This window comes from Suricata suricatta, chromosome 12 (genome assembly GCF_006229205.1).
Source record: "Suricata suricatta isolate VVHF042 chromosome 12, meerkat_22Aug2017_6uvM2_HiC, whole genome shotgun sequence".
Classification (NCBI taxonomy): domain Eukaryota; kingdom Metazoa; phylum Chordata; class Mammalia; order Carnivora; family Herpestidae; genus Suricata; species Suricata suricatta.
The window spans coordinates 84,988,204-85,016,073 of NC_043711.1; the positions used below are offsets into that span (position 1 = coordinate 84,988,204).

At 40.3% G+C, this 27,870-nt stretch overlaps 1 protein-coding gene across 1 annotated transcript in view; it reads right to left on the reverse strand.

Moving 5' to 3' along the window:
* Positions 1–4,172: 4,172 nt before the first annotated feature.
* The window catches only part of MROH8 (maestro heat like repeat family member 8), a 57,166-nt gene continuing 33,468 nt past the window's right edge, over positions 4,173–27,870 (reverse strand). The window contains exons 11-23 of the mRNA XM_029916801.1: positions 26,784–26,936; positions 24,800–24,960; positions 21,058–21,193; positions 18,521–18,711; positions 16,991–17,128; positions 16,385–16,499; positions 15,713–15,853; positions 14,423–14,587; positions 13,575–13,730; positions 11,286–11,408; positions 9,712–9,811; positions 9,396–9,461; positions 4,173–4,326 (exon numbers count right to left, since the gene is read on the reverse strand). Coding sequence (XP_029772661.1) covers positions 4,211–4,326; positions 9,396–9,461; positions 9,712–9,811; positions 11,286–11,408; positions 13,575–13,730; positions 14,423–14,587; positions 15,713–15,853; positions 16,385–16,499; positions 16,991–17,128; positions 18,521–18,711; positions 21,058–21,193; positions 24,800–24,960; positions 26,784–26,936 — 1,761 coding nt within the window. The 3' untranslated portion in view covers positions 4,173–4,210. The remainder of the gene's footprint in view (positions 4,327–9,395; positions 9,462–9,711; positions 9,812–11,285; positions 11,409–13,574; positions 13,731–14,422; positions 14,588–15,712; positions 15,854–16,384; positions 16,500–16,990; positions 17,129–18,520; positions 18,712–21,057; positions 21,194–24,799; positions 24,961–26,783; positions 26,937–27,870) is intronic.

Here is a 27,870-nt window from a genome sequence, read left to right on the forward strand (position 1 = left end):
AAATGTTCCTTGCTGGGGCACCTGGGTGGCTCAGTCGGTTAAGCCTCCGGCTTTGGCTCAGGTCAGATCTCATGTCTGTGGGTTCGAGCCCCGCGTCAGGCTCTGTGCTGACAGCTAGCTCAGAGCCTGGAGCCTGCTTCCAGTTCTGTGTCTCCTTCTCTCTCTGCCCCTCCCCTTCTCCTGCTCTGTCTCTCTCTATATTAAAAATAAATAAAAACATTTAAAAAAACATTAAAAAAAATGTTCCTTGCTGTATTCATACCACCACCTCTGTTAAGAGAAAAGCAAGGCGGGTGGGAGTGACAGGTCCCTCATAAAGATTCTTTGGTCTCCATAGGAACCACTTTAAACCAGTGCTGTCTTCCTCAGACTTCAGACTATAAACTCTACAGGGTGAGAGGAAGTATAGGAGACCTCACTGAATCATTCAACAATTGGCACTCAGTCAGCCTTTGTGCTGGGAAGTCATCACCATTGTTCAGAAAGAATAGAACCCAGCACTTTCCTCTGTGTTTTCTGTAACAGAAGGCAGTTGTTAATTATCCTTTCTAATCCTTTTCCTCTGCTGTGTTCTGACAAGGGTTTGAAGAGGGAGGGAAAGCAGCTGATATTATGCGGTTTCAGGGATGACAGGAAAATCTCCATTCCCCACCATTACCTTCAAACACATTTTTAAATACCTCCTCTCCACCCTGCCTAGTAATGCCTAACATTTCTCAACTAGAGGTTCATGCCTTTGGCCTAAAGGTCTACCTTATTAAAAAGCAAACATTACTGTGGGTGCCTGGGTGGCTGAGCCTGTTGAGCCTCCAACTCTTGATTTCAGTTCAGGCCATGATCCCAGGATTGTGGGATCAAGCCCTGCATCAGGCACCACACTGAGCGTGGAGCCTGCTTAAGATTCTCTCTTTCTCTCTCTCTCTCCCCATCTTCCCCACCCCCACTTGCATGCTTTCGATCTCTCTAAAATTGAAAAATTAAAGATTAAAAAAAATTTTTAAAGCAAACATCCCTGGAAGAGTTAAGCTCATTAAAACTTGCATTATTAATAATTTTCACATAACAGCCAGTTCATTAGATCCCTTCCTGAGAGGGAGAGATAGAAAAGGAGGCTGGAGCCAGAAAGGAAGGGGAAGTTGGAAGGGGAGAGAGATTTTGCAATTTTACCCAGTGCAAGTTTACTTGCCAGGGTTAATGTCTAGGAGATTCTCTCCTTCCCCAAACCCATCTCTTACTTACATCACAGTTTAATCTTTTAATAAGAAAAAAATAATTTTTAATAAAATATGTATCTCAGTATAAGGAAGAAAAGCAATCTAAGAGTATAAAAGGTAAGAATCCAAAATAATAAAGACATGGGTAGGCCAGTAATAGATAATGAGTAATACCTTTTAATAGTATATGATGAAAATAAAACTGAAGTCCTATTCACTTATATTGAATTTTTAACATATTATAACAAAATTAAATGTTCAGAAAATTTTGTTTTATATATTAAAAAAAGAAATGCCAGGAAAACACAAAACTATGTTTGAGGAGAACCTTGTATAAAAACAATGGAACTATTTGGAATATTTGGATATTTGGATTTGTTAATATAATCACTATTAAGTACTTCTTCACCTTTCCCAAACTGCTGTGGTAGTCAGTAAAAATCAGACCTCTGCTTTTTTTTTTTTTTAAGTAGTCTCTGTGCCCAACGTGGGGCTCGAACTCACAACCCTGAGATCAAGAGTCATATCTTCCACTGACAGATCCAGCCAGGTACCCCAGACCTCTGCTTCTTAATGGATGCTTTTCTCTGTGAATTTTAACACAATGAAACAAGTGTTATTGTACTTGCACCTCCCTGTTGGCAGTATTACTCAGAAAATTAAGATCTGCATGGAGGGAAATGGACTCTGGCATAAATATGAATGAAGAGAAAGGGTTTTTTTTGATCTCTTACATGTCACAGGGATCTAAACCGCATCCTAATCCTAGAGGCCTGTTCACTGCTGTGAGACAGGGTAGTATATGAGGTCAAACCAGAGACTTCAACAATATTCCTCAAGAAAAACCGCCAGCTTTTGTTCTAAGTCCACTACGCTACAGTGTGTGATGTGCATACTATCCTATTAAATAATAAGATATGCTAACTTTGTTTTTATTATTTGAGGCTCAGTATCACTTTACAGCATTTTTTTTGGTTATATGAATTTGGGGTATGAGTTTAACTACTGGGATTTAATTGTAGAGTGGATCTGCATTTATTGACATTAGAAAGACAGAGCAGATTAGAACAGTGCAGAGCAGGGATGACTGGGTGGTTCAGTCTAGGTTAAGGGTCCGACTCTTGATTTTGGCTCAGGTGATGATCTAATGGTTTGTGGGATCGAGCCCCACGTCAGGCTCCATGCTGACAGCATGGAGATTGCTTGTGATTCTCTCTCTCCTTCTCTCTCTGTTCCTCACCCCCAAAATAAATAAATAAAAATTAAAAAAAAAGAAAAGAAAAGGGCAGAGCAGACTAGCCAAGAATGTGGCCTTTGGAGCAAGACTACTTGAGTTTGAATTCTGGCATTTACTAGTTATGTGACTTTGGGCAAGTCACTTTCATATTCTGTTCCTCAGCTTCCCTGTCTGTAAAATGGAGAGAACAATATATGGAGTGGTTATGAGGATTAAAAGAGATTTAAAGAGTAAACAATGTACTTAAGAGTCTGGCTCATTGTAAACACTCAATAAGTGTTAGTCATTTTCACTGGATAATCCATCCAATGGACAGTTCAAAAGCAGAGACTGAAGGTGGTTTAATGGAGTGAGACCCAGGAGAGAGCAGCAATAGATGTGTGTAGCTCAAATGTGCTCAATGCACTGAAATTTAACATCCTGCAGCTAGCCTTAAGGTGTTCTCTTGGCTCTGCCCAAAGGTGAGAATTTAATTTAGCAGATAGCCATGGCCTGCAATTAGCTCAAAACTCCTGACTGCTGGTCCCAAATATGAAGACCTCTCTTGGGCAGGGATCCTCTTGAAGTCACACTTGGCATGCTGCCACAACCCCTAAAACAAACCGAACTCACCATGAATCATAAAGAAATTTGTTTATAAATTTGTCTTGGCATTTGGTGGAAATTGAGGGGACAGGATGCTAAGGATTCATGTTGCTCATTTTACAACAAAAACTTAATGCAATTCACCATTGGATGTGTCTATTTTTCATATGCCAGTTGACTCACTTCCTCTCTGGAGTATATATGAGTGAAGAGAAAGGATTCTTTCAACTTTTTACATGTCACTCCATGTTACCATCTCCCAGAGGCCTCTCCATTGCCCTAGACAGTTCACCCGTGGCTTTCCACTTACGTTCCTCAACTGACCAAAAGCCTGGAAATTAGACCAATAGTGATCACTTCTAATTAATCTGGTATGCCTCTTGGGGGTTCCCCCCTTCTACATGCAGCTTATCAAAGTATTCACCCAACACAAACTAACCTCTTTCTTGGGAAATTTCTGCTTGTAAGAAAATTTTCTCCATCTATGCTTAAAGCATACAGTGGGTGCTCAACAAATAATAGTTCCCATTCTAGTTCCATTTGAGGATCTGACAGTAGTTGTAGGTGAGGAAATCAGGAAAATGAAAAAGGGAGGGAAAGAGTGGAAATCTTGCATAATTGGGGTAGATTTAGTATTATACCACTTCAGAAATTTTTCTTGCTGGGAGGTTTTTAAAGGAAAGAGAAAGGAAGTAGAAAGGCCACAGGGATTTCATAAACATCCATCAATAATATCAAACACTAAGAATTGGTTGTTAATTTATTCTTAAGATGTTGACAAGTAGACTTGGCTTTGACAGAAGACCCAGTAATACTAAAATTGCTATATTAACATTTATTTAGAATCTCTTTTGAAGCTATGCTAGACCTGTTTGTCAAGATTGGAACTTTATGGAAGTTCTGGCGTGCCTCAAAAACTCCTGTGGAATTCATTATTTCTGCAAATTTGCACCAAGAGCTTTCCTCCCTTATATATTCTATTTCCTTAAAGATTTTGACAGCAAAAAATATGTTGGAGGTAACTAAATGGGTAGAAGTAGCTTCAGGCTGGCATTGTTTTTAAGTCTGAAAAAAAATGGGGCATGATTGCGTCTATGGTTTCTGAAAGGATTAGTTTTTACCTGAATGTTACTTGCCTTGCATTTCTAAGTAGGAAGACAGCCCATGAGCTTCCTCAAGCTGCAGTCTGCCTGGGTTCTTGTTCAGTCCCTATCTTCTGGAGTTGGAAGAGAGCCAGAGAGGTGATAATGTGCAGAGAGGGCTCAGGGTCATGCAGCAGATCTCTCAGATCTAGGTGGCCAGAAAACCCAGGTGAGAGGTGAATATCTATGGAAATGATCACTGGTCCAGACACCAAATAGCAACAAGCCTACAGTAGCTGAGATTTCTAAGACTCTGTCTGAAATTTACACCTGTGTAGATCAATTCCAAGTTTGACCTACAACGCATTCACTTTTGAGTTTCCAAATAGTTTACTCCTTTACAATAACCACTCTGCCAAGTAGTCCACCTAAAGTCTAATTATCTGTACTGTGAAGCCATGATTTCTAAGTTCCTGTGTTGGTCCTTACTCTTAAGTCATTATTCCCTTTTTAAGTTTACTTTTTCTTTTTTAATTTTTAGCCTTTGTTTTCTTATTACAAAATTAATACATGTTCATTGTGTAGAAAATTTAGATAATACATGTAAGCACTGGAAGAAAATCAGTTATCCATAATTCTACAACCAGAGGAACAGTTAGATTTGTTGTTTTCTATTCAGTTACACACATGTAACTGAAGGGCTTTTTTGTTAAAATGAAACCAGGTCATGCAGATTATCTAATAATTGCTTGTTTTATTTAATATTGTGTCATTACTTATCAAAGTCATTAAAATTTTTTTTCTATAATATTTTCATGGCTTTGGGGTGCCTGGCTGGCTCAGTAGAGCATGTGAATCTTCACCTTGGTGTCAAGAGTTCCAGCCTCCATGTTGGGCATGGAGATTACGTAATAAAAAAATTTTTTTTTAATTTCTTTCGTGGCTTCATATGATTCTATAATATGGGTATGCTATACTTTATGAAAGCAAGTTCTTACTATTTCTTTTTTTAATATAATTTATTGTCAAATTGGTTTCCATACAACACCCAGTGCTCATCCCAAAATGTGCCCTCCTCAATGCACATCACCCACTTTCCCTTTTCCCCCCTCTTGGTATTTCTAATCTTGGATGTTTTCCATGTTTCCTTGCTTATTTATTTATTTATTTATTTATTATTTTAAAATATTTTTATTTTTAGAGAAGAAAAAGACCAAGTGCAAGTGGGGAGCAGGGGCAGAGGGAGACAGAGAATCTCAGGCAGGCTCCATGCTTGGTGTGGAGCCTGACGTGGGTCTCAAATCCACAGCCCTGGGATCACAACCTGAGCCGAAACCAAGAGTCAGATGCTCAACTGACGACCCATCCAGATACCCCTCTGCTGGCTTTTTTTTTTTTTTGAGAGAGGGGGAGAGAGAGAGAGAGAGAGAGAGAGAGAGAGAGAGAGAGAGAATCAAACAGGCTCCACACTCAGCATGGAGCATGGAGCTGGATATGGGATTTGATCCCACACTCTGGGATCATGACCTCAGCTGAAATCAAGAGTTGGACATTCAGCCAACTGCACCACCTAGGCACCCCTCTGATTTTCAAACGTTAAATTCCTAGAAGTGATGGGGCGCCTGGGTGGCTCAGTCCGTTAAACATCCGACTTTGGCTCAAGTCATGATTTCACAGTCTGTGGGTTCAAGCCCTGCATTGGGCTCTGTGCTGACAGCTCAGAGCCTGGAGCCTGCTTTAGATTCTGTGTCTCCCTCTCTCTGCCCCTTCCCTGCTCGCTCTCTGACTCTCTCTCTCTCTCAAAATAAAATAAAGACATAAAAAAGTTTTTTTTAATTCCTAGAAATGAGATTGACAAGTCAAAGTATATATTTATTAAAAGGGTTTGATACTAATGGCCAAACTTTCCTAAAAAAAAGGGTATCTGTCTATGCTCATACCAGCAGAGTATACGATAATGTTAGTTTTCCCCTAACACATCTGTGGTGACTATTAATTAGTAACTTTTGCCATTTTGACAGAAAAAGTCATACTGGCATCTCATCAATTTGTTTTGTTTTCAAACTTTTGATTCCTAGGAATAACGAATATTTTTTATATATTTATTGGCCATTCATCTTCTATGGACTGCTTATTCATATTGTTTGCCACTTGTCTTTTGAGATGTATTGATTTGTTGGGATGACTGGCTGGCTCAGTTGGTAGAACAGGCAACTCCTGATCTTGGGGTTGTGGAGTCAAGCCCCATGCTGGGTGTAGAGATTACTGAAAAAAAATAATAGTAAATAACCTTAAAAAAAGAGAGATATATACTGATTTAAGGATCTTAACTCATTATCATAGTAAAGATATATTTCCCAAATTATTGTTTGGCTTTTAGCTCTGTTTCTTTCGGGTTTCTTCTTTTGTCTTTTTTATCAAAGTTGATTTTTAAAATTTTTATGTAGAGAGGAGTCCGGGTGGCTTAGTCAGTTAAGCATACAACTTCTGATTTCCGCTCATGATCAGGTCATGATCTCATGGTTTTGAGAAAGAGCCCAATCGGGCTCTATGCTGACAGCACAGAACCTGCCTGGGATTCTCTCTTTCCCCCGCCTCTGCCTCTCTCTTTCTCTCTCAAAATAAATATTAAAAAAATAAAATAAAACTTTTACAGAGATACATCTATCATTCTTTTACTTTATAGATCTGTCTTTAGTATCATACTTAGTTAGATAAGGCTCTCTCTCCCCCTCTTTTTTAAGTTTTACTTATTTAAGTAATCTCTACACCCAACCTGGGGCTCAAATTCACAACCCTGAGATGAGAAATCGTATGCTTTTCCAATGGAGCCAGCCAGGCCCCCCAGATAAAGCTCTCTTTTTAATTTCCAGTTCTCTGAGGTCTCAAAAATGCTCAGGACTTCTTCATGGTTTTTATTTATTTATTTTTTATTTTTCTAAATGTCTTTATTTTATTTTGAGAGACAGAGATAGAGCATGAGCAGGGGAGGGGCAGAGAGAGAGGGAGACACAGAATCTGAAACAGGCTTCAGGCCCTGAGCTGTCAGCACAGAGCCCAATGTGGGCGTCAAACTCACAGACTGTGAGATCATGACCTGAGCCAAAGTCGGCCGCCCTACCAACTGAGCCACCCAGGCGCCCCTGAAGCTTTTTATTTCTTAGGTAGCATTTTAGCCTTTAAATTCATGTTTATTTCCAAAAGAAAATATTCACTATTTTTAGTTCCTTTCAGTTCTTGCATTAAGATCTACCTGTTTCACAGAATACATGAAGGAGCAGACATCAATTCTGGAATCTAAAGGAATGGAAACTTTATTTTGTCATGAAGTCAGTTTAACTTCACTTTAACATTTTGTTATTTTTGTTTAAATTTAGCTTAAAAATTACCTGCAGAACATGACATAAATTTGTTCAGAAAAGAGTTCTAGAACACCTTATTCTAAGACAGATGAGGCACTGTTAGGGAAGGAAGAGGGTGGGATTATTCCATTAGATTGAACCACATGGGAATGTTATTTCACTTGATTTTGCCCTACAGATCGGCAATTTCATATGGTTCATAGATAGATCCTGTACCTAAATGACTTCAGAATGGAAAAGAAACTTTTGCTCCCCATTATTTTAGATTAGAAAACAATTTCCTTTTAATGGAACAGAGTCAACCGTGCACAGGCCTACCTCATAGAATAAAATAATCTATTTGACTTTTCCTTTTTTTTTTTTTGCTTCTGATAGCTGTAAAAAGATAAAAGAACCTAGAAAAGTGGCATGATCTTCCATTTTTTAAAGCTTTATATGCTTTTTTTGTTATTGTTGAGGTGTAATCAACATACATTTTATATTGGTTTCAGATGTACAACATAGTGATTTGATATTTGTATATATTGTTGTAAAATGATCACTACAACAAATCTGGTTAACATTTGTCATACTTTTTTTATACAATTCATCTATTTTTTAGTATATGTGCTGCTGAAATGAGCACCAAATCATCTAATTACTTTTAAATGAACTCTACCACCAATGTGGGGCTCAAACTCATAACCCTGAAACTAAGAGTTGCATGCTCTATCGACTGACTGAGCCAGCCAGGAGCCCCTCTCATAATTTTTTTTTAAGATTTTATTTTTAAGTAATCTCTACACCCAACATGGGGCTCAAAACTACAACCCAAAGATCAAGAGTTGCTCGCTCTACTGACTGAGTCAGCCACGTGCCCCTCTCATAATCTTTCTTAAATAAGGGTCCAGCTTCTGGCTTCTTTACCAGTTGTATATTCTTATTTTAAAGGCAGCGAATTGTTCAGGATTTTATTTTATTTATATATATATATTTTTTTAAAGATTTTATTTTTAAGTAATCTCTACACCTGATATGGGGCTCGAACTCACAACTCCAGGATCAAGAGTCTCATGCTCTACCAACTTAGCCAGCCAGGTGCCCCCAGGATTTTAATTTGGTTCTCGTAGCACATATTTCTGGGTATGAGGCTTAGCATTTCATGGCATTTCTAACTATAGGACTACTTCTTAAGTGGGAATAAATAATACTTTGAGTGCTTAATCCTACAATCTGTACAGTTACAGAAAATTTCCACTCACTAACAATTCAGAGAGCCCTTTGCATTATGGTTGCCATATATGATTATAAAACCTCTGTATTACCAAATCTTACCATATCACAGGACAACTGCTATAGAAAGTAGTACTATACCATTTCTCTGGTGCTTGTGAGATATCATCATAGTTTACTAAGATAGTATTTCTAGGTAATGAATTATTTTAAATTATTCTGAATTATTCTGGAAAATTATGTCCTGAAAAAATTCAGGAGTTATTCCTGAGACACTCATCAAAGCTGGCTTCTAGACAAATAGGGTCATGTCCTTTCCTTTTTTTTCTTTATTTAACATTTATTCATTTCTGAGACAGAGGGAAACACAGAATCCAAAGCAGCTCCAGGCTCTGAGCTGTCAGCACAGAGCTCGACACAGGGCTTGAACTCACAGACAGCAAGCATGACCTGAGCCGAAGTCAGACGGTTAACTGAATGAGCCACCCAGGGACCCCTGGTCATGTCCTTTCCTAGTCAGGGAGTTGGACTGGGATGAGACCATCATTCACTTGAAGTCACTAAGGGCTTTCTTACTGCAAAAGTCAGGCTTTGTGGTTCCTAGGGTCTAAACTCTGTTAGAGAGTCTGCTTACTGTCACTGCCTCAGATCCCTTTCAAAATGTGAGGTGCCCCAAACCAAACCCAAGTGTGTTCTCACTCACCTTTCTCTATCCAATCAGTGCCCTTCGTCCTGAGCTCACTGCGATCCACATACTTCAATAAGAGCCCTAAAATGTAGGATAAAGTCAGTGAGTCTGTGGTCTGGCTCTGGCTCCAAGCAGTTGGCAGAACTGGCCTTTTGATGATTAGATTATAAAACCTTGACTTTCAAGTACTGGAAAGTTACCTAGAGACAATGGCCCATTTCTCAAAAAAAGTATTTTCAAAGTCACCTTCATAAAGAATGAGGCTACTCAACAACACAGTGTGGGAGAATATAGGGTAACGTGACTGTAGAAGTGAAAAGCTTGTTTATACCTACAAATAAGACTGCTGCTCTTCTGATAGGAAGCTTTGCATTCTTGCAGAACGTCAATGTTTGGGCTAGGAGGTTAACTTTTCCCTTGCATTTTTTTCCCTAAGTGGAGAAAAAAGTAAGCGTAGAAAGAGTGAACCACATGACTGTTTTTGTCAGCTTCACTATAGTTTCCAGAGTCAGGGGCTACGTCAGACATCGGACACATACAACATAGTGCTTGAAGTAATAATCGTGGTTGCTTATTGAATATTACGCCACAGTAACAAGCCCCTAGACAACATTAAATCCTCTGAATACACCTTGCTCCCAGCCACTCACGCCGCATTCTGTGCCTGTGATGCCTCTAAGGCCACATCCACCTCTCCGTGTCTAAGTCTTCTCTGCCTTGAGCTCTGCCTCCCTATCATCTCTTCTCCCATCACCCTTGCCTTCCTGACCTCACTCTGCCTTGAGCATTTTTGCAGGTACTCCTCATTTGGCACATACTATTTTCCACCTTGAGTTGCTATTTAACTTTCCACAAAGATTTTTATCCCCCTTACTAGCTAGCAAGCTCCCTTGGGAAGTGTGTATCCTTGGCATATTTCTGGATTCTCCATGGCCTGTTGCTCATTGGATGTGTTGTGCTTACTGGGTGAATAAATGTGTCTCTCGGTGGTTCTCCCACAGGGATAGTCAGCTCAGGATAGGAGGAGGGCAATCAGAATCTACTTCTATAGATCTTATGATGTTAGTTACATGGATAATCTATAATTTGAATTTCTGCTGTAAATACTGTTATCAGTGCCTCAGATGTAAGTTCATCCACAGGTCAAAGAGATAATCCCCAGTGGAAAGCCTGACACTGTGAGGCTTTCTAGCCCTGTAACTCTGATCAGAGGAGCCCACACTGGATCCTAAACAGGTTACGCAAATGGAAGATCCCTGAGAATAGTCAGTCCTAGGGTCTTCATACTAGGATCCCAGCAATTCTAGCGTCAGATGTCTAGAAAACCACAGATAGGCTCCCTGAAACTGCCCTGGCTCAAGCCTGCCCCTGAGATTGGCCCCAGTAGCCTTAGTCAAGCCATCTTGATACCATCTGGGTCCTAGCAAAGCCAGTGGCATGCTGCCGAGCATGCTGTGTAGCCCATTACAGCATGGCAACCCTTGCTTGGGCTCCCTAAACATGTTCTAACGGAGAGTAAGATAATCCACTACATCCAAGAAAAGGATTAGAGATCATTGTAAAGGCAATACATAACTCTATTTCAATTCATTCCATACACATGTTTTTGAGCACATACTATCAGCCCAGCCCCGCATAAGCCCAGGTTAACAGGGCTCCCAAGAATTCAACAGAGTCTTTTTGATGATGAAGGGTGGTAATAGAAAGTGTGTCTGTGACTTGGTTGGGAGGAAACTGTAGAAAAATAGGTTCCCAAAGCAAGACAGTTCATGGATAACAGCTGCTGATGTGAAAGGGGATGGGAAATATTTCCTTGATGTCATGTTCCTCCCTTAAAAACAACGTCAGAAAAACTAAGCATGCTAGCACACGAAAGCGCCAGCAAAGCCGTTATTGCTCACGTACAAAGAACTTGCAGACTTTTCCAACTTGGCCACACCTGAGGTACCAGGGATCTTTGCAGTACACTTCTCGGGGCAGCTTCCACTTTAGGAACTGGGCACATATAGTTAGGACTTGCTTGCTTTCCTGTGAAAAGGTTTATCAGAGATCAGGATTTTCAAATATTTTTTTTAGCTGACCTAACTTTTCTTCAAATAAAACTGATACTGAAGTCCAATATGAAAAGCTGATAAACTCAGCATTATTCTGGCTGAAGTGAGGGCACGGATGGAAAAAAGCCATAGTCCTGCCCTCCTTCAATTTCCCTAGTCAGTCCCTATAGGGGCCCCATAAAGCCTGCAGAGTTGTGGGGAGGATGGAGAAGTCGCTGGTCTAGGGCAACAGTGAGAGCTGTCAGGTAGGTGTAACACCCAGAGTAGGGATTTGGGCGGGAGTTCCCACTCCCCCATGCTCTAGAGGAGGGCTCCTCCACCCGCGTGCTGCTCCTGTGACATTCTCCTGTCACTTTATACAGGGAGGCGTAGCTCCTCCTCTCCCAGACCTTGTGGAATCTCTGGCTTGGAAAACATTCTGGAGGGCACTGATCCCTTCCTGATCCAGATGCTTGAGCAGAATTTAGCAAGTAGGCGTATCCACTCTTCACTACTCTCAGAATGCTTCCCACGTACCTCACACCACCTCGGGTGAGTATCCAAGCAACTATTTTATCCCACGTCCACTAGATTTGGGCCATTAAGATTCTTTTGGGGACTGAAGGGAACACAAGTTAGTTCAGCTACTCTGGTTATTTGTAAATATCTAGTAAAGTTAAAGATGCCCAGATATTCTACTTCTGAGTTTATGCCCTCAAGAAACTCTCACACAGGTATGCTAAGAAACTTGTAAAAGAATGCTCATTGCAGCATGGTGGTAATGAAAAACGGCAGGCAATATAAGTGTCCGAGAATAGGAGCATGGGAGGAGTGTGAGGGTATCCTCCAGATGGAAGTCTGTATAGCAGTGGAAATAAATGACCTGGAGCCCCACATGTGGACAAGTCTTATAATGCTAAATAAGCAAAAAAGAGCAAGTTGCTGAGAGATTTATAAATGATACAACATACCAAGTTTTTTTTTCTACATATAAAGTTTTAAAACATGAAAACACATTACCACAGAAGATAACAATACAATTCAGGATGATAGTTCTTGAGGAAATTCACTTGGGGATAGGTGTGTGATTTACTCATATTTTATTTCTTACAGTGGTGGTACATATATGGGTGTTTATTATGTTCTCTGTGTTAGTGATTCCTAACCTGTTTAATGTTAGATTCCACCTCTCTCGCCTTGAAGGCACGGCTAGAGATCGTTCAAGGTTTGAAAGAAAACGAGCCCAGAGCCTCGGCTGCTCTGTGCCTTGCCAGATTGCCATGAGCTGACGGCGTGGGGGAGGGGTGGGATGGATATCAATGCGTCCACATATCTGTGACCCCTACAGGACACACTTCTCCATCACTTGGTTGGGAAGCTCTACTCCATACTTTATTGGGGTCTGAAATATTTCATGTTTCTGTTTACAAGGCCATAACACTTCCCCTATGTCAAGATATCAGTGCCCACTAGAATCTTAAATCTTGTTTCTGATTCCGCTTTCATTTCTGTAATGGGGAGCATAAGTAAGGCAAAGTTCAGCATTTTTCTAGAATCCTTGTGCACCTCTCTGGTTTGTTGTAACTGGTGGTCATAGTTAGCACTTTGGAATGGATAGGCTCCTGAGGGATGGAAAAGTACTAAAGTACATCCACCCACAACTCTATGACAGAAACTTCTGGAAAATTAAGGAGATGCAGAGCCTTCTTTGGATTGTCAGAGAAGCTATTATTTCTGACTTAGCCTGAACACAAGTCTATTTGTCTAAAGGCCATGAGGCAGTTCTTAATTAAAAGAAGAAAGGTAATTGAATATTGTTATCATCAATGAATATTGTTATCATCAATGAAAAGTTTGTTGACTTGAGCACTGTATTTAGGCCTCTGTGCTAGAGTAAATATTGGGGTGGGGTTACAACAAAATATAACATATTTATTGTTCTCACCCACAAAGGGCCATGATTTCCTATACAGAAATAAGGAGTGAGATTTTTCACATAATTCACTTAGGCAAATTATTTGAAAGGTAGCCTGTGCTAGAGGAAACGGTGAATAAAGATGGTACCGCAAAGTCCCTGCCCTCAAAGCTATTGAAGCTTATTTGCAGATTTGGCTCTGGATCGGAAGTTATTCAGGGCTGAAAGAAGTTTGACAGAGGGTACCTCAGCTACTGCATCATTTTCATCTTGAGAATACAGAAGTAGTGGGACCAAGCTGTCCAGGACTTGATTCTCTATACCCTTCTTATCTGTGTATTTCACAGACTTTATGGAGGCTCCAAAGAGGGTCATGGAGAAACGATGAACATCAGGTCTCACCTATAAAGTATCCAAAGGAAGCAACTTTCAGTGTTTACGCTTAACTTGCAAGGGCTAGGTCAGCTGAAAACCCAGTCCTAACATGAGGCTATTTAGCTGTAGGCAGCTGAGGGCAAGAAGCCAAATACATAGAAAGTTAGGGAGACTTGCTGCTTTGTACTACTGGTTGCTCTCTCCCTCTGCACGTGGGCAATGTAGTCAGCATAGCTTGTGTCTGATAGTGGTGTTAACTACTCGCAAAAGCTGTTTTGCTGAAATTCAGAATCCCAATCTTGGCATATTTGACTCTTCCAAGAACATGGTTCATTGTCTTTCATGTATTTCTTTTGTGAAAAATCTTTTGGGATTTGGGATGGGGATATATGTATAGCCCACCATCTTGACCCAGTCCTGATTGTTCCCTGAAAGACATCTTTTCCTATACAAACTCCTTCCCTACCCCATGATCAGGGTAGTACCCTGGCAAGTCTCTACATCTCTGTTTGTTTGTTTTTTTAATCTGAAAATCAGTAACACCAGTCCTGCTAACATCATGGGTTACCTGGAAGGATCTTAAGAGAGGAGATTTGAAAGTGTTCTGAACATAAGAAGTACTATATAAAATAGAGTGCATTTATTACTATCCCAATTTCTATTTGCTGTTATGCCAATTACCCTCCCCTAGGAAAATCTCTCCTCTCTCACTGTCTTACATCACCAAATAGGGAGAACAGGGTCTTCATCATGCCAGTCAGGGTGGTGAAATCCATCGTCCCGATGAATTGCAGGAGTATCTGGATGGCCAACAAAACAATCTTCTCGTCGGTTTCATGTAAGAGGTGTAAGATGCACGGCAACAGGCTCTTGATGCCTTCCCTCTGTGTGCCCAAAGGGAGTGCACCATCACTTCTCCTGAAGGCACTTCATCTGGTGCCAAGTAGGGCTCCCCAACTTAACTCAGTACCTGGTGCTTGATGAATTTTTGGTCAGGCTGGCTAGTTAAGAATAGAGAAGTGAAGAGGGCATGATTGCCCTCTTCGTTTTGACAGGGCTGATATGGAGAGAACGGAGCAGAGCTTTTGTAAGTTGCCTCATAGGGAAGAAGTGGGACCAGATGGGGGATGGTCCAATAACAGAGACTTCGGATTAACATAAAGAATTGCTTACAGAGAGAGAAAGTAGAATGGCTAGCTCAGGTCATAGTGAGTTTTCCAACATGGAATGTACCCAGAGGCAGAAAGATTCCTTGCAGGAATTCAAGCAGAAATTGACTGAGGACCCTTAAGGTCCCTTCCCATTCTGAATTGGGATTCCATTCTCCTGAAACTCCCAAAGGAAGCAATCGCAGAGTTTCAAAGTATAAGGCATACATGTAAAAAGTAAATAGAATAAGGCATTATATATTCATGTATCCAAACAACCACCATTAACACGCTAACATCGGTCATTTTTGTTTTAGATATATAGACATATTTAAATATTTAAAAAACAGAACTCAAATGATAAAGTTGAAGTCCCAGAAATAAATTTTCCTTTCTGACACAGGCCTAGTTTCTAGCTAGGCCTGCAGAAAATGAGCTCTCTTTCAACATGAATGTCAGTGATCTTTGTTTAGATGATACATATCTTGGGAGCAGATACTATGGCCTATCCAATTTATTCCTTAGGTCAACATGTACAAGACATAAAAGGACACCTGAATGTCAGCCAGGATGTGATGATAGGGACGGTACCTCCTTACACAAACTGTAGGTTTTAAATATCATGAGCATATGTGACTTGGACCTTTTATTTATTTCTTATGATTTCATGAAATACTTTATAGTCAGTACTTACATATTTCCTAGGCATAAAATTTAAATGGTTTAAAGGGATGCATTCCCACTTGATCCTATTCCCAGGCTACCCAATTTCCCTCTCAGCTGTTACCAGTTTCTTGGGTGTCTTTCTGGGGTATGTTTGATTTGTGACTTATGAGTCAGTGGTCTCAGGGCCCCTCCTACCATCTCCTGGTGTCTGGTAAGATAGTGCAGTCCCTTTAGGGCAAGAATTTTGAAGACACTATTTCCATGATGTAGCCAGTCTTTCAAGCGGACAATAGAGTATATGCTGGATAGTCTCCTAGCCACTGGACTCCGGAGAAGCTGAAAGAACCCAGAAATAAGTCAAAGAATTTACCTTTTAAAAAAATTTTAGTGTTTATTTTTGAGAGAGAAAGATAGAGTGTGAGCAGAGGAGGGGCAGAGAGAGAGAGGGAGACACAGAATCCAATGCAGGCTCCAGCCTCTGAGTTCTGAGCTGTCAGCACAGAGCCTGACGTAGGGCTTGAACTCATAAACCATGAGATCATTACCTGAGCTGAAGTCGGACGCTTAACCGAGGGAACCACCCAGGCATCCCTGTAGAAGTTGCCTTTAAGCCCCTTTTCAGGAGGGGAAACACCTTCCTATCAACTCCAAAATACGTATTTTCCTTTGAAACCTCTATTATGTTACAGGGTGATGCTTACACTGTAGACACATGAGGCAGGAAGAATTTCAGTAGCCTTGAACCTGAAACTATTTCTAGCCCATGTCTGAAATGGATCCCAGCCTGCCATGAAGTTGGATGGGGCCCAGAAAGGCAGGTGGTGCTGCTTTACAGGCTCCCTGCATTCAGCTGCTAATGAATCTTACCTCCACGAAAAATCCTGCAGATGTGAGTTTATGTTTCTCATTCCCTCGGTTAAGAAGAGGGACCAACAAGTACATGATCCTTTTTGCAAGCAGGCGATTTCTTTCCAGCAATGCACTGCAAAACATAACACCCAACAGGACACCCCTTAGAAATGCTCCTATCCTTGGGGTGCCTGCTGGCTCAGTCTGTGGAACGTGTGACTCTTGATCTCGGAATTTTAAGTTTGAGCCCCACGGAGGGTGTAGAGATGACTCAAAAATAAAATAAAATAAACAAAAAAAAACCCCAAAAAACAAAAAACAAAAAACAAAAAACAAAAAACAAAAAAAAAAGGAAGGAAGGAAGAAAAAATGGAAAAGAAATGCTCCTATCCAGACTGCATTATTCCCAGGGCTGGGGGCCCTCTGAGGATTTTGCCCAGCTTCAGGTGCACAGCACCTGAAGGGTATGGCACTGTCAGGACCTCTAAAACATTTGCCTGGCATAATGGGTATTTCCTTGAGCTGTGATGTTATCCAACTTTGGTCGCTGTTTTAACTAGAAGGGAGAAAAGTACCTAAAGCAATGCTGATTTAGAGCAGGTGTACATGGCAAGGAAGCCTTACTTGGCAAGGAGAGATACTCCCTGAAGATGCCCATCTTCTCCTTCAAAGAGGGCCCATCCTTTATGTTTTTCCATGATGCTGAACTCCTGCCAGCACTTTGTTCTCAGGAGGAGAGTCTTTGTAGCCTGTATGGCGAAGCTAAATCAAACAAAACCAGTGCAAGTGAATAGAACAAGTCCTCCAACTTCCCGGCACACGATCACCCTGCTCTCACTGAGGAGGGTCATGCACTAATATCTGCCGGACGGCAATTCTCTTCTTTCCAGATTCCCCCAAAGACTCTTAATGCTCTAATAACTTGAAAAGCTCTTCACACAAATTTTTAGCATAAAGAAATCTAACTAAATTTTGTAGCCCTGGGAGTTAGGAAAGAAATGTATGATAAAACAAATGATATAGGATGCTAAACCCATACCCACTGCTTTTTTCCAAAGCTCTATTTAGGGGTGTTTGGGGGGCTCATTCAGTTAAGTGTCCAACTCTTGGCTTCAGCTCAGGTCATGATCTCATGGCTCATGGGTTTGAGCCCCACATTGGGCTCTACACTGACAGTGCAGAACCTGCTTGGAATTCTCGCTCTCTCTCTCTGCCTCTCCCTCTCCTTCTCTCTGGTCCTCCCCCACTTGCTCTATCTCTCAAGAATAAATAAACATAAAAAAATAAAAGCTTTATTTAGATACAATTTACACCCTCTCCATAAAATTAACCTACACTGCTTTTTATTTTTATTTTTATTTTTATTTTTTGGAGAGAGAGGGGGTGCGCAGGTGGGGGAGAGGGGCAGCAGGAGAGAGAAAATCCCAAGCAGGCTCCATGCTCAGCATGGAGCCCAACATAGGGGCTCGATCCCATGACCCTGGGATCATGACCTGAAGTGAAATCAAGAGTTGGATGCTTAACTGAGCCACCCCTAGTGCCCTTATCCACACTGCTTTTTGAATTACCCCCAGGCTGGCTCTGTCGATACAGCATGCAACTCTTGATCTCCAGGTTGTGAGTTTGGGTCTCATGTTGGATAGAGAGATTACTTTAAAAAACAAACTAAACTACCCTTACTACTTACTGAACTTGTATGCTGGACATACACCAGAGAATCCTAAAACTAGAGGGTCATTGGAGAGTACTGAGCCTGACCTAATTTACAGATAGGGAAACAAAGGCACAGAACAACAGAAAGATTTGCCCAGGGTACATAGCTAATTAAATGAATGAGAATGAGAGTTAGAACTTAGTTCTCCTGACTTTTAGTCAAGTGTTCCTAAATAATCCACATTACGGCACTTCCTCTGAAAGAAAGTCATGGGCCACCGTGACACTAATAAATTTATACTGAGTTTACCTTGGCACCAATAAAACCAGACAACCAACCAGTGAGAGCCCAGAATGATTCCTGGGCATTTCATCTTGATGTCTCATGATAGTGGACTGTAAACTCTCCCACGATTCGGACCACAGCTTGCCTATTCTTGTGTCTACCAGTCCCCAGAGCTTAGTGTTAATTGAGGTCAATGAAATCACAAAAACCAGTACCACAAAGGGGTGACCTCTGAAGACATCTTCTGTTCTGTGTACAGACAACTTGGGACGGCAACATCAGACATGGTGAGGCCGATGCTGTGGTGAATCTGGATGAGCAGGGTCATGAGAAGCTGGGGGAAGAGTCGGAAAGTAGCTGCTCGGAGCCTGTTTCCCACAAACACCTCATAAAGAGCATTTGTCGCCTGTGGTAGAAAAAGACACACCAGTGAGCTGAACACCTGTCAGCACTACCCTTTACCTGCTTTACTTGTGCTTGTGCCAGAACATGCTTTCTGGCTCTGCTATCCCATAGGCAGAACAGTAGTGGTAATGAGTGCGGGGACATGAACGTGTGGGGGGAAAAGAAATGAGTAAAATAAATAGTCACTAAAAGTTACAAAGAGTGAGGGGAGTCTAAAATCCAGAACCATTAAGAAAACTACCAACATATTTGACCACATACAAATATAAAGCCATGGCAAAATTTGTAGTGAACAAAGTTAGACTACGAATAACCCAGAGAAATAATTTGCACTGATGTGATATTTTTAATATATAAAGTCCTTTTATGTATCAATAAGAAAAAAAAGGTGAAGCCTTGCTACCCAAAGTGTGGGCCACACACCAGCAGCACTGGCACTACCTGGGGCCCGGTCAGAGATGGAGAAGCTCAAGCCCCACTCTGAGACCGGCTGCGTCAGAACCGACATTTCGGTAAGAACCCTAGCTGACTGTGCTTTGTGTGCATGTTTTTATTTTTATTAAAAAAAATTTTTTTAATATATATTTTTGAGAGAGAGAGAGAGAGACAGAGTGTGAGTGGGGGAGGGGCAGAAAGAGAGAGGGAGATACAGAATCTGAAACAGGCTCCAGGCTCTGAGCTGTGAGCACAGAGTTCAACATGAGGCTCGAACTTGGGACCAGTGACCTAGGCCAAAGTCAGATGCTTAACCAACTGAGCCACCCAGGCGCCTGGTTTGTGTGCATATCAAATATGAGAAGCACTGGTATGTAGAACATGAGCAGACACGTCCCAAAATATAAATGGCTACTTCACCCTCACCAATAATGAGATTGTAATTAAAATAATACTCCTTTTTTACCTATCAGCTAGGCAATGATGAAAAGTCTAGGAATGCTAAGTGTGGTAAGGCTCTGGGTAAATGGGCATTCTCACATATGGCTGGTAGAAAGGCAGTGATTTAGAGGACCATCTGGGAATTCTTAAAAGTTTAAATCAGCTCACCCCTTGACCTAGAAATTCCCCTACAATGACCTTTATCCAAGAAAATAAATGGATATGTATAACAAAATTCATGTATGCATGATTAAATTTATTATAGCACTGTATTAATGGCAAAAGTTTGAAAATTGTCAAAATGTTCACTAATAGGAAACCTGGAAATGAAATGAATGGTTTTCTACCATGTTAAGTATGATCTATTTTTAAAAAGGTAATAAAAATAAATGAATTACCATGTAGCCATGAAAAGAATAACAGAGAGCCTTATGTTTTGACATGGAAAGTGGATCATCAAACAGTATATGTAATTTGACCTTATTAATATACACATACAATTTTATAAACAAATATGATTAAAAGTATACCTTTGTCTGTCCTAGCTCCTAAAACTACACTAAGTTAACATTACAGGGATTTTAAAAAAGGTATAAGTCCACAAAAACAAAGAGTGTGAGTAAATGGAATAGGAAAGACAATGGCAGATTAGAGATGTCATAATAATTTTAGAAGCTAAAAAATACATGTATGATAGTAACCTAGGTCAGAGAGTGCTGAACCCTAAGCTGGTAGGAAGGAAAAGAAAGTAAAAAGTATATAGTGATAATGGGGAAGGCTGTGTGTGTAGGGAGGGGTCAGAGATTATATAGAAACTATACTTTCTGCTCAATTTTGTTGTAAACCTAAAGCTTCTCTAAAAAAAAAGTATTACTTTAAAGGAAAATATGGGGGGGGAAGTATACCAAATAAAAAAAAAATTATATATGTATAAATACTTCTAGAAAGTCCATTTTTAGGGAGATGATACAGCTAGGCTAAGAATGGTCTTTAGGTTTTTAAAAGACTGTTTTTTTTCCTTTAAATCCAAAGAATATATGATAAAGACTATATGTGGCCTGAGAACCTAAAATATTTACCTTCTGGTCCTTTACAGAAAAGGTTTGCTGACCTCTGCTCAAGGAGAATTTTTTCTTTCTGTGTTATTTATACTCTTCTGTATTATTGGACTTTTTTTTTCACAAGTGTATATTACTCTTTTACTATGATGATACCTATTTTTAAAAGGATAAGGGAACATTTAACCATCCTGATTAAATCAAACTTCATTATACCATTACTGATTCCTTCATTCTCCCAAGGCCTCTCCATGTCAGTCCCTTGGTAGAGACATTATAGATTTATAGATGGATGACAGAAGCAAACTTTTGAGAGGGATGAAAAGGGACACTCCAGATGGGGTGTTGGGCCAGTCATTCCTAGAGGGGAGCATGTTAGGTTGAAGTTGGAAGGGCAAAGCTCAGTGGCTTACAGCAACAGCCGTATAGGCCATCTTCTTGTGGGTGGGCGCATTATGGCATTTCTGCAATGTTCTCAGGAGTCTCCACAGGATCCACATGGTCTTGGGCAGTGCTACATCCAGAGTTCTCCAAAATTCAGCCAGATGCCTAGAAACCCCAAAGAACAAGAGGGTTCAGGAGAATTAGTCTAGGCCCACCATGACCACGACTTTCCTAGGATCTGAAATCTAATCTGTAAGTGGTTTTCTGCTCTACTCAGTTTTCAGGCTAGCAAAAGACTTACTCTCTAATTTCAGAACAGTTAACCCCCAAGGTTTTATAATCTCAAATTCCATGCCTCAGCATGGACTTCAAGACAAACTGGTCCTAATTGATCTTTTCAGATCCCTGTCACATATCTGTGCTCTAACTACCGCAGACCATTTGCCTTTACCAAACAATGGACTTTGACAGCTCAACGCTTCTACTTACTGCATGTCCTTAAACTCTCCCCTGCCTGACAAAATCCTTCCAGGTCCAGCTCCAATGTCACCTCCTCTGGGAAGCTTTTGCTGCTTCTTTACCATGTTTCTCGTGAAAATTCTCATAACACTTTCACAATTTCTTCTGTATAGAGGTTGCCTTGACCTTACATGTACTATTTTCAGTTCTTTGTACCTGTCTGTCTGTTCCCTCTGAAGACAGAGATTATGTCTGGCTTTTCTTCAGTGAAGCCCTCAGGGTCTAGCACAATGCCGGGCTTACAGAAGGAATTCAGAGATATATTTGTTCAGTCCAGTCTATGGTCCTCAAGTTTTGGACAAGTCCAAGCTGAGAAATAAAGCTTTGATTCTCCTTGGAAGAGGTCACTTCTTTTATTTATTTATTTTAAAAATTTTACCACTGGACTTTTTAAAAAGTTTATTTATTTCTTTTGAGAAATAAAAAGGGGCATGCAGGAGGAACAGAGAGAGGGAGAGAATCCCAAGCAGGCTCTGCACTGTCGGCACAGAGTCTGACGTGGGGCTCGAACCCATGAACCATGAGATCATGACCTGAATCAAAATCAAGAGTCACACACTTGACACATTTCCCCCGGACTTTCTTTTTTTTTTTTTTTTTGAAGTTTATTTATTTATTTTGAGGTAGGGGGAGGGGCAGAGAGAGAGAATCCAAGCAGGCTCCATGCTATTAGCACAGAGCCTGACTCGGGGCTTGAACTCACAAACTGTGAGATCATGACCTGAGCTAAAACCAAGAGTCAGATGCTCAAATGGGTGAGCCCCCCAGGTGCCCTCCAGAAGAGGTCTTTTCTTTAAAAAAAAATATTTTAAGCTTATTCATTTCGAGAGAGACAGAGCAAGTGGGGAAGGGGCAAAGAGAGAGGGAGAGAGAGAATCCCAAGCAGGCTCCGTACTGACAGCACAGTCCAACATGGGGTTCCAATTCACAAAATGCGAGATCGTGACCTGAGCTGAAACCAAGAGTCAGATGCTTAACCAACTGAGCCCCCCAGGTGCCCCAGAAGAGGTCTCTTCTTGAAGAAAGTGTGTAGTAACTTTTCTTCTGTCATTGACTCAAAGGTAGGCCTGAGATTTATATATACACTGTAGAAGAGCATTATCGGGGGAAGAATGGGAGTTACTCCTGGTTTTAACTCATTCTCTTATTTTCAGAATCTACTTAGGTATCTTTGTGTGCTAGATCAAGTATGGTCTTCCAACTGTCTATATCAGAATCACTCTAAAAATTGAGAAACTTAAGGACTATTCCAACATTTCACTCCCTACTCTGATAATTCTAATCTGTGAATGAAACAAATTAAGAAAGTCCTAGAGGACTCCTAAAGGGAAGGCAATAAAGGCAATATGAAATGTTGAAAAGGCTCCTAGCTGAGGCAACAGACTGTAGAAAAAGAACATTTCTTCTTGGAATGAAATTAAGAAATTCCTATATTTACCTTTCCTTGTTTTTTTTTTTTTTTTTTCTCTGAATCCCCTAGGGAGTAAACGAAGTAATTTGAGAAACTGTTTATTGTGAAAGAAGTGTTTCAAAAATGCTTTTGGTCTTCTGTACATTTGTAAATGCTGGGAATGCATCTGAATTAGGAAAACACACACATTAGCCTATAAGCCAGTGGTTCACAAATTTTAGTGTTTAGTGTTTAGTTTTGCTTTTCCTCCAGTCCAGAATGCCTTTTCCGCTACCCTGTCCCACCTTTTGCTGGGCTAATTTACACTAATCACTCAGCTTGCAGCAGCCCTTGTAAAAATCCCTCCCCAGTCCTTCCTCTAATTAAGTCACCTCCTACAGCAGCTTCCACCACACTCTTTTATTTTGCTTTGGAGTCCTCTGGTACTGGTCTGTGTCTGCTGTCAGATGTGCGCTGCTCCAGGGCCCACATCCTAGCCCTCATTCCCACAGGCCCGACAGTACCTTGTACATAGTAGGCGCTTTGCGCAGACACCTAAGAACAATCACCCAATAAAACCAACTCTTGTCCCAAGAGCTAGAAAAATAAAATTATGCTAAAATTACACTTAAAATGATTAAGTATATTTAATATTTTATATGAAATCGTAAGTTTCATATAAGAATATAATGTAGATAAGCTGAAGCAAGCAGTAAAAATTTAAAAATAGAGAAATATACAAAAGAATATGTATTTTTAAAAATGTATAAGCCTTTTTTTTTTTGATGGATAAACGTCTTCCTTTATTTGATTTAGTGGTAAAGTGTCTAAGTTCAGCTTAGGAAACATCAGCACTCCACCAAGACATTGTGAGGATCATTCCTGAAAGTGATTTTCAAACAGCTTAAAAAGCTAAGAAATCTTTTCCTCAAATACAGTAATTACCCAGAGTCACAATATATAAAGCAGGCAAAATGAGATGCTGCTCTTGTTGTCTGGCTGGTTCAGGTGGTAGAGCATGAAACTCTTGATCTTAGAGTGATGAATTTAAGCCCCACACTGGGCACAGAGCTTACATTAAAGAAAAAAAAAAAAAGATGCTGCTCTGGTAAAGAGAGTGGGGGCCTAGAACCTTCTCACTACCTTCCCCATAGGGACCTCCTGGAACTTTCAGGGTGCTTCCAACTCTGAAAGCCAAAATTTAAAAAAGCATCTTGTTTTATCCTCTATGTGATTTATCCTTTATATGGATATATTCATATTTTCTTTTTATGTATATATGTTTTGGCTAAATCTTTCTCAGGTGTATTACAGATAATCATGATATTTGCCCCTAAATAACTTCAGCTTTGATCTCCTAAGAATAAGAACATTTTTTACACCTAAGAAAATTACATTAATTTAGTAATTACCATTTCATGCCTAAGAAAATTCCATTAATTCAGTAATCTATTACAGAACTTATGCTTAAATTTACTCAAAATTTTCTTTTATAGCTTATGTTTTCATCCAGGATCTGATCAAGTTCATGTATTACATTTGGATTTGCCTCTTTAGTGCCTTTTTATCTAGAACAGTGACCCCAGCACATGTTTCCATTATGATGTTAACTTTCCTGAAGAGTTCAGTCCTGGCTTATAGAATGTTCTTGTAACTATCTTATAAAATGTTCTTCATTCTGGATTTGTTGGATTGTTTCTTTATGTTTATGTGTTAATATTCTGACGTATATTGCAGGTTATCTGTCTATATCTTATCTCTTCTACAAAAGTACCATTAGATTTTTGAGGGCAACCATGTTCCACAATACAGGGACTGTTGTCACACACTCCAAATTTAGAAGCTGTACTAGGTTCTGTTACCTGTCATATGGTACTGGATGATGTAGTAGGTGGTTGATCACTATATCTGTGTACTCGGACCTGGAGATAAATAAACTCACAGTATTTATGATTTGTTGGCGGACTCTAGGCTGGCTGATTATGGATAGCCGGGCACAGATAACTCCCATAATTTCTGGCACCTGAAGAAGGAAAATATATCACTAAGACCTTGATCCTATGGGACAATGACAGTTACTGAGGGTATTGTGACTATTTCTGAAAGATCCTGGGGGTGACAAGAATGTTTAGTATTTAAAAACTACTTATCTTTATGTATGTATATGTATATAAAATTATTTAGAAGAACTTACATACAAAGATATTAATAATGTGACTTTGAATGATGGGATATTGATTTTTTGCTTACATATTTTTCTAATTTCTCCTCAATGACTATGTATTGATTTTATAATAAGCCAAACTTGTAAATGGGTTACAAGGAAGTTGGGATTTTTTCTACTCTGACTCTGAGAATGCCTGGGGCGTCTACACTTGCCTTGCACCCAGAGATGTCTACCACACTGAGGTAAAGGAAACGGGAGCCATTGGGTTTGGGTCCAGTGTTTCTGTTTGGCCTTCTCTGCCCGCCCATAGACTCATGGCTTCAAGTCTCTGTGGAAATGTCAGCTTCCCAGAAAGGCAGTCCTTCATATAAAGTGGCCTCGTTATCACCAGTTGCCAGAGCCGCTTTTAAGCTGGCATGTGATGCAATGAAACATGGGAAAAAATCTACTGGAGGCTTTTGGGGAACACTTTCTGCCCTGATTAAAGGGACAAAAGGAAGGCAATATCTTTATTCTTTGCTGGATACAGTCTTATCTGCACATAAGGTCTGAAACGGCTGTGACCACCTTATGACCATGTGACCAGGCAATGTGGCAGATGGAAAAACGCCTGGCTCTTTGATAACTGTAGAGTGGCTGAACCAGTTCTAGAAAATACTTCACTTTCAGACTTCTTGTTGTACAAGCAGATAAACTCTTTAAACTTCAACTGTGGGGGCGCCTGGGTGGCTCAGTCGGTTAAGCTGCCAACTTCGGCTCAGGTCATGATCTCATAGTTCGTGAGTTCGAGCCCCACATCGGGCTCTGTGCTGACAGCTCAGAGCCTGGAGCCTGCTTCAGATTCTATGTCTCCTTCTCTCTCTGCCCTTCCCCTGCTCATGCTCTGTCTCTCTCTCTCTCTCTCTCAAAAATAAACATCAAAAAAATTAAAAAATAAAACCAACAACCGTAAACTTCAACTGTGTGCAAGCTACTCAGAGTTGGTTTTTTTTTACAGCTGAAAGCACCCAACTGATGCAGGGGCCCAGCTCACCATGTTCTCATGACGTTGTTCTTTTTACATCTTCGCTATTTTAATAGGTTAAAAGTGGGTTTTCATAATTTTAAAATATTTCGTCAAAGAGCAGTATGTACACAATTTAAAAAGTGCAGCACTATTTCAAGGCTCTCTCCTGCCTGTTCCCCAGGCCTGCTCTCCAGGACTACTTCACCCCTTTTATCTCTTTCAGTGTGTCCTCCCATATTTCTAAATGATATAATTACAGTGTTCTTTCTTGATGTACCAACTATAGATACATTTAGATAAAAATCTCTTGATTTTAAGCTTACTAAGTTGGCCTCCTTTGAGGACTGCTTATGGCCTGCTTTTAAAAAATTTGATACCTTGAGTATACCTGGATGAGGATCTAAGTTGAAGTTACCATTCTTATAAGTGCTAATGGTATCTTCCCCCAAAATGATACTGTTCTGGAAAACATGGAGCATATCTTGGATTTTAAAACTATCCATCCCTAGTTGCATACAAGTGACCGTTTTTATTACATGCTTGGTGACTGGGAGTCCACTGAACAGTGGACCCTGCGCCCCTTCAGTAGTTACTCTCCATCGAATAGGAGCAGCAGAAGGCAAAGGCATATGCCAATATTTCAAATCCAGGAAATGGCCCCTGAGCTTTTTACCTCCTCAAATCGTGACTCTGCATTTTTCACCAATGTTATCAGCAATTCTCCTGCCAGTTTTTGGGTGCAGGGATGTTTCAGAGTTTTCAGGCTATCCAGTGTCGTCATTACAAACTGGCAGAGCTCATGTGTACTGAGAAAAGCTTCAAAGACCTGAAACAATTTAGGGAAAATGAACTTCCAAGATACTTGGTACAATAGAAAGAACCCTGAATAAGAAACATTATGTTAATTTTGTTGAGTTAATTAGAGAGGCATACAAATATGGACAAGGCTGTTTATTTTAGTCTTGTTTACAAAAGTGAAAAACTAGAAACAAACAAAAATGTCCACCGCTAGGATCTGTGCATGGTCTTTCACAGTTCTGATTTTTAGAAAGAGGTTTTATTACCAAGATTCTCAGAAAGAGGATCACATCTTCTAGGAATAGAACTAAAGGAAAGGCCTTAATACTATATAGCTCACAGGGTCCCAGACATGGCAAAAATACCTTGGCTGGTGACAATACATTAAAGGAAGGCTGGTGACTAGACATTAAAGAAATGTTTCATTCTGCTGCTCATTGTGCTTGGTGGTGTATAAAGTCCTTCACGCGATTATAATCTACTAGGCACTTACTATATGACAGGCACTAAGCAAAGCATCTTCCATACAATATCTCCTTTAACCCTTACAATCCAATTCTTACAGATCCCCTGTATAGATGAGAAAACAGATGCGTGGAGAATTTAAATTACCTTACACCTTAGACCCTACCTGCGTAAATCCGTAGGTTTTCTTTTATCCCCTATCTGCTAACATACTGCCTAGTACCTATATGTGTTGCATGATGAATACATATATTAATTTAAAAAGGTATAGTTTGTTGGGTCAACTACACCCTCTAGCAGCTCCTTTTTGTGACAAGAATTTACATTTGCAGGAGGCTGGCTAAGGTTAGGAGAGCAATCAGTGGGAGCAGAGCCTGTCTGAAGAGATATCCAAACAGTGATACTGGCCCCACTGACAGGTTGACCCAAACCGTTAAACTAACAGGACCAGGTGTATAAGAGTCACAACCATGACACCTGGTCTCCAAGCTATGCAA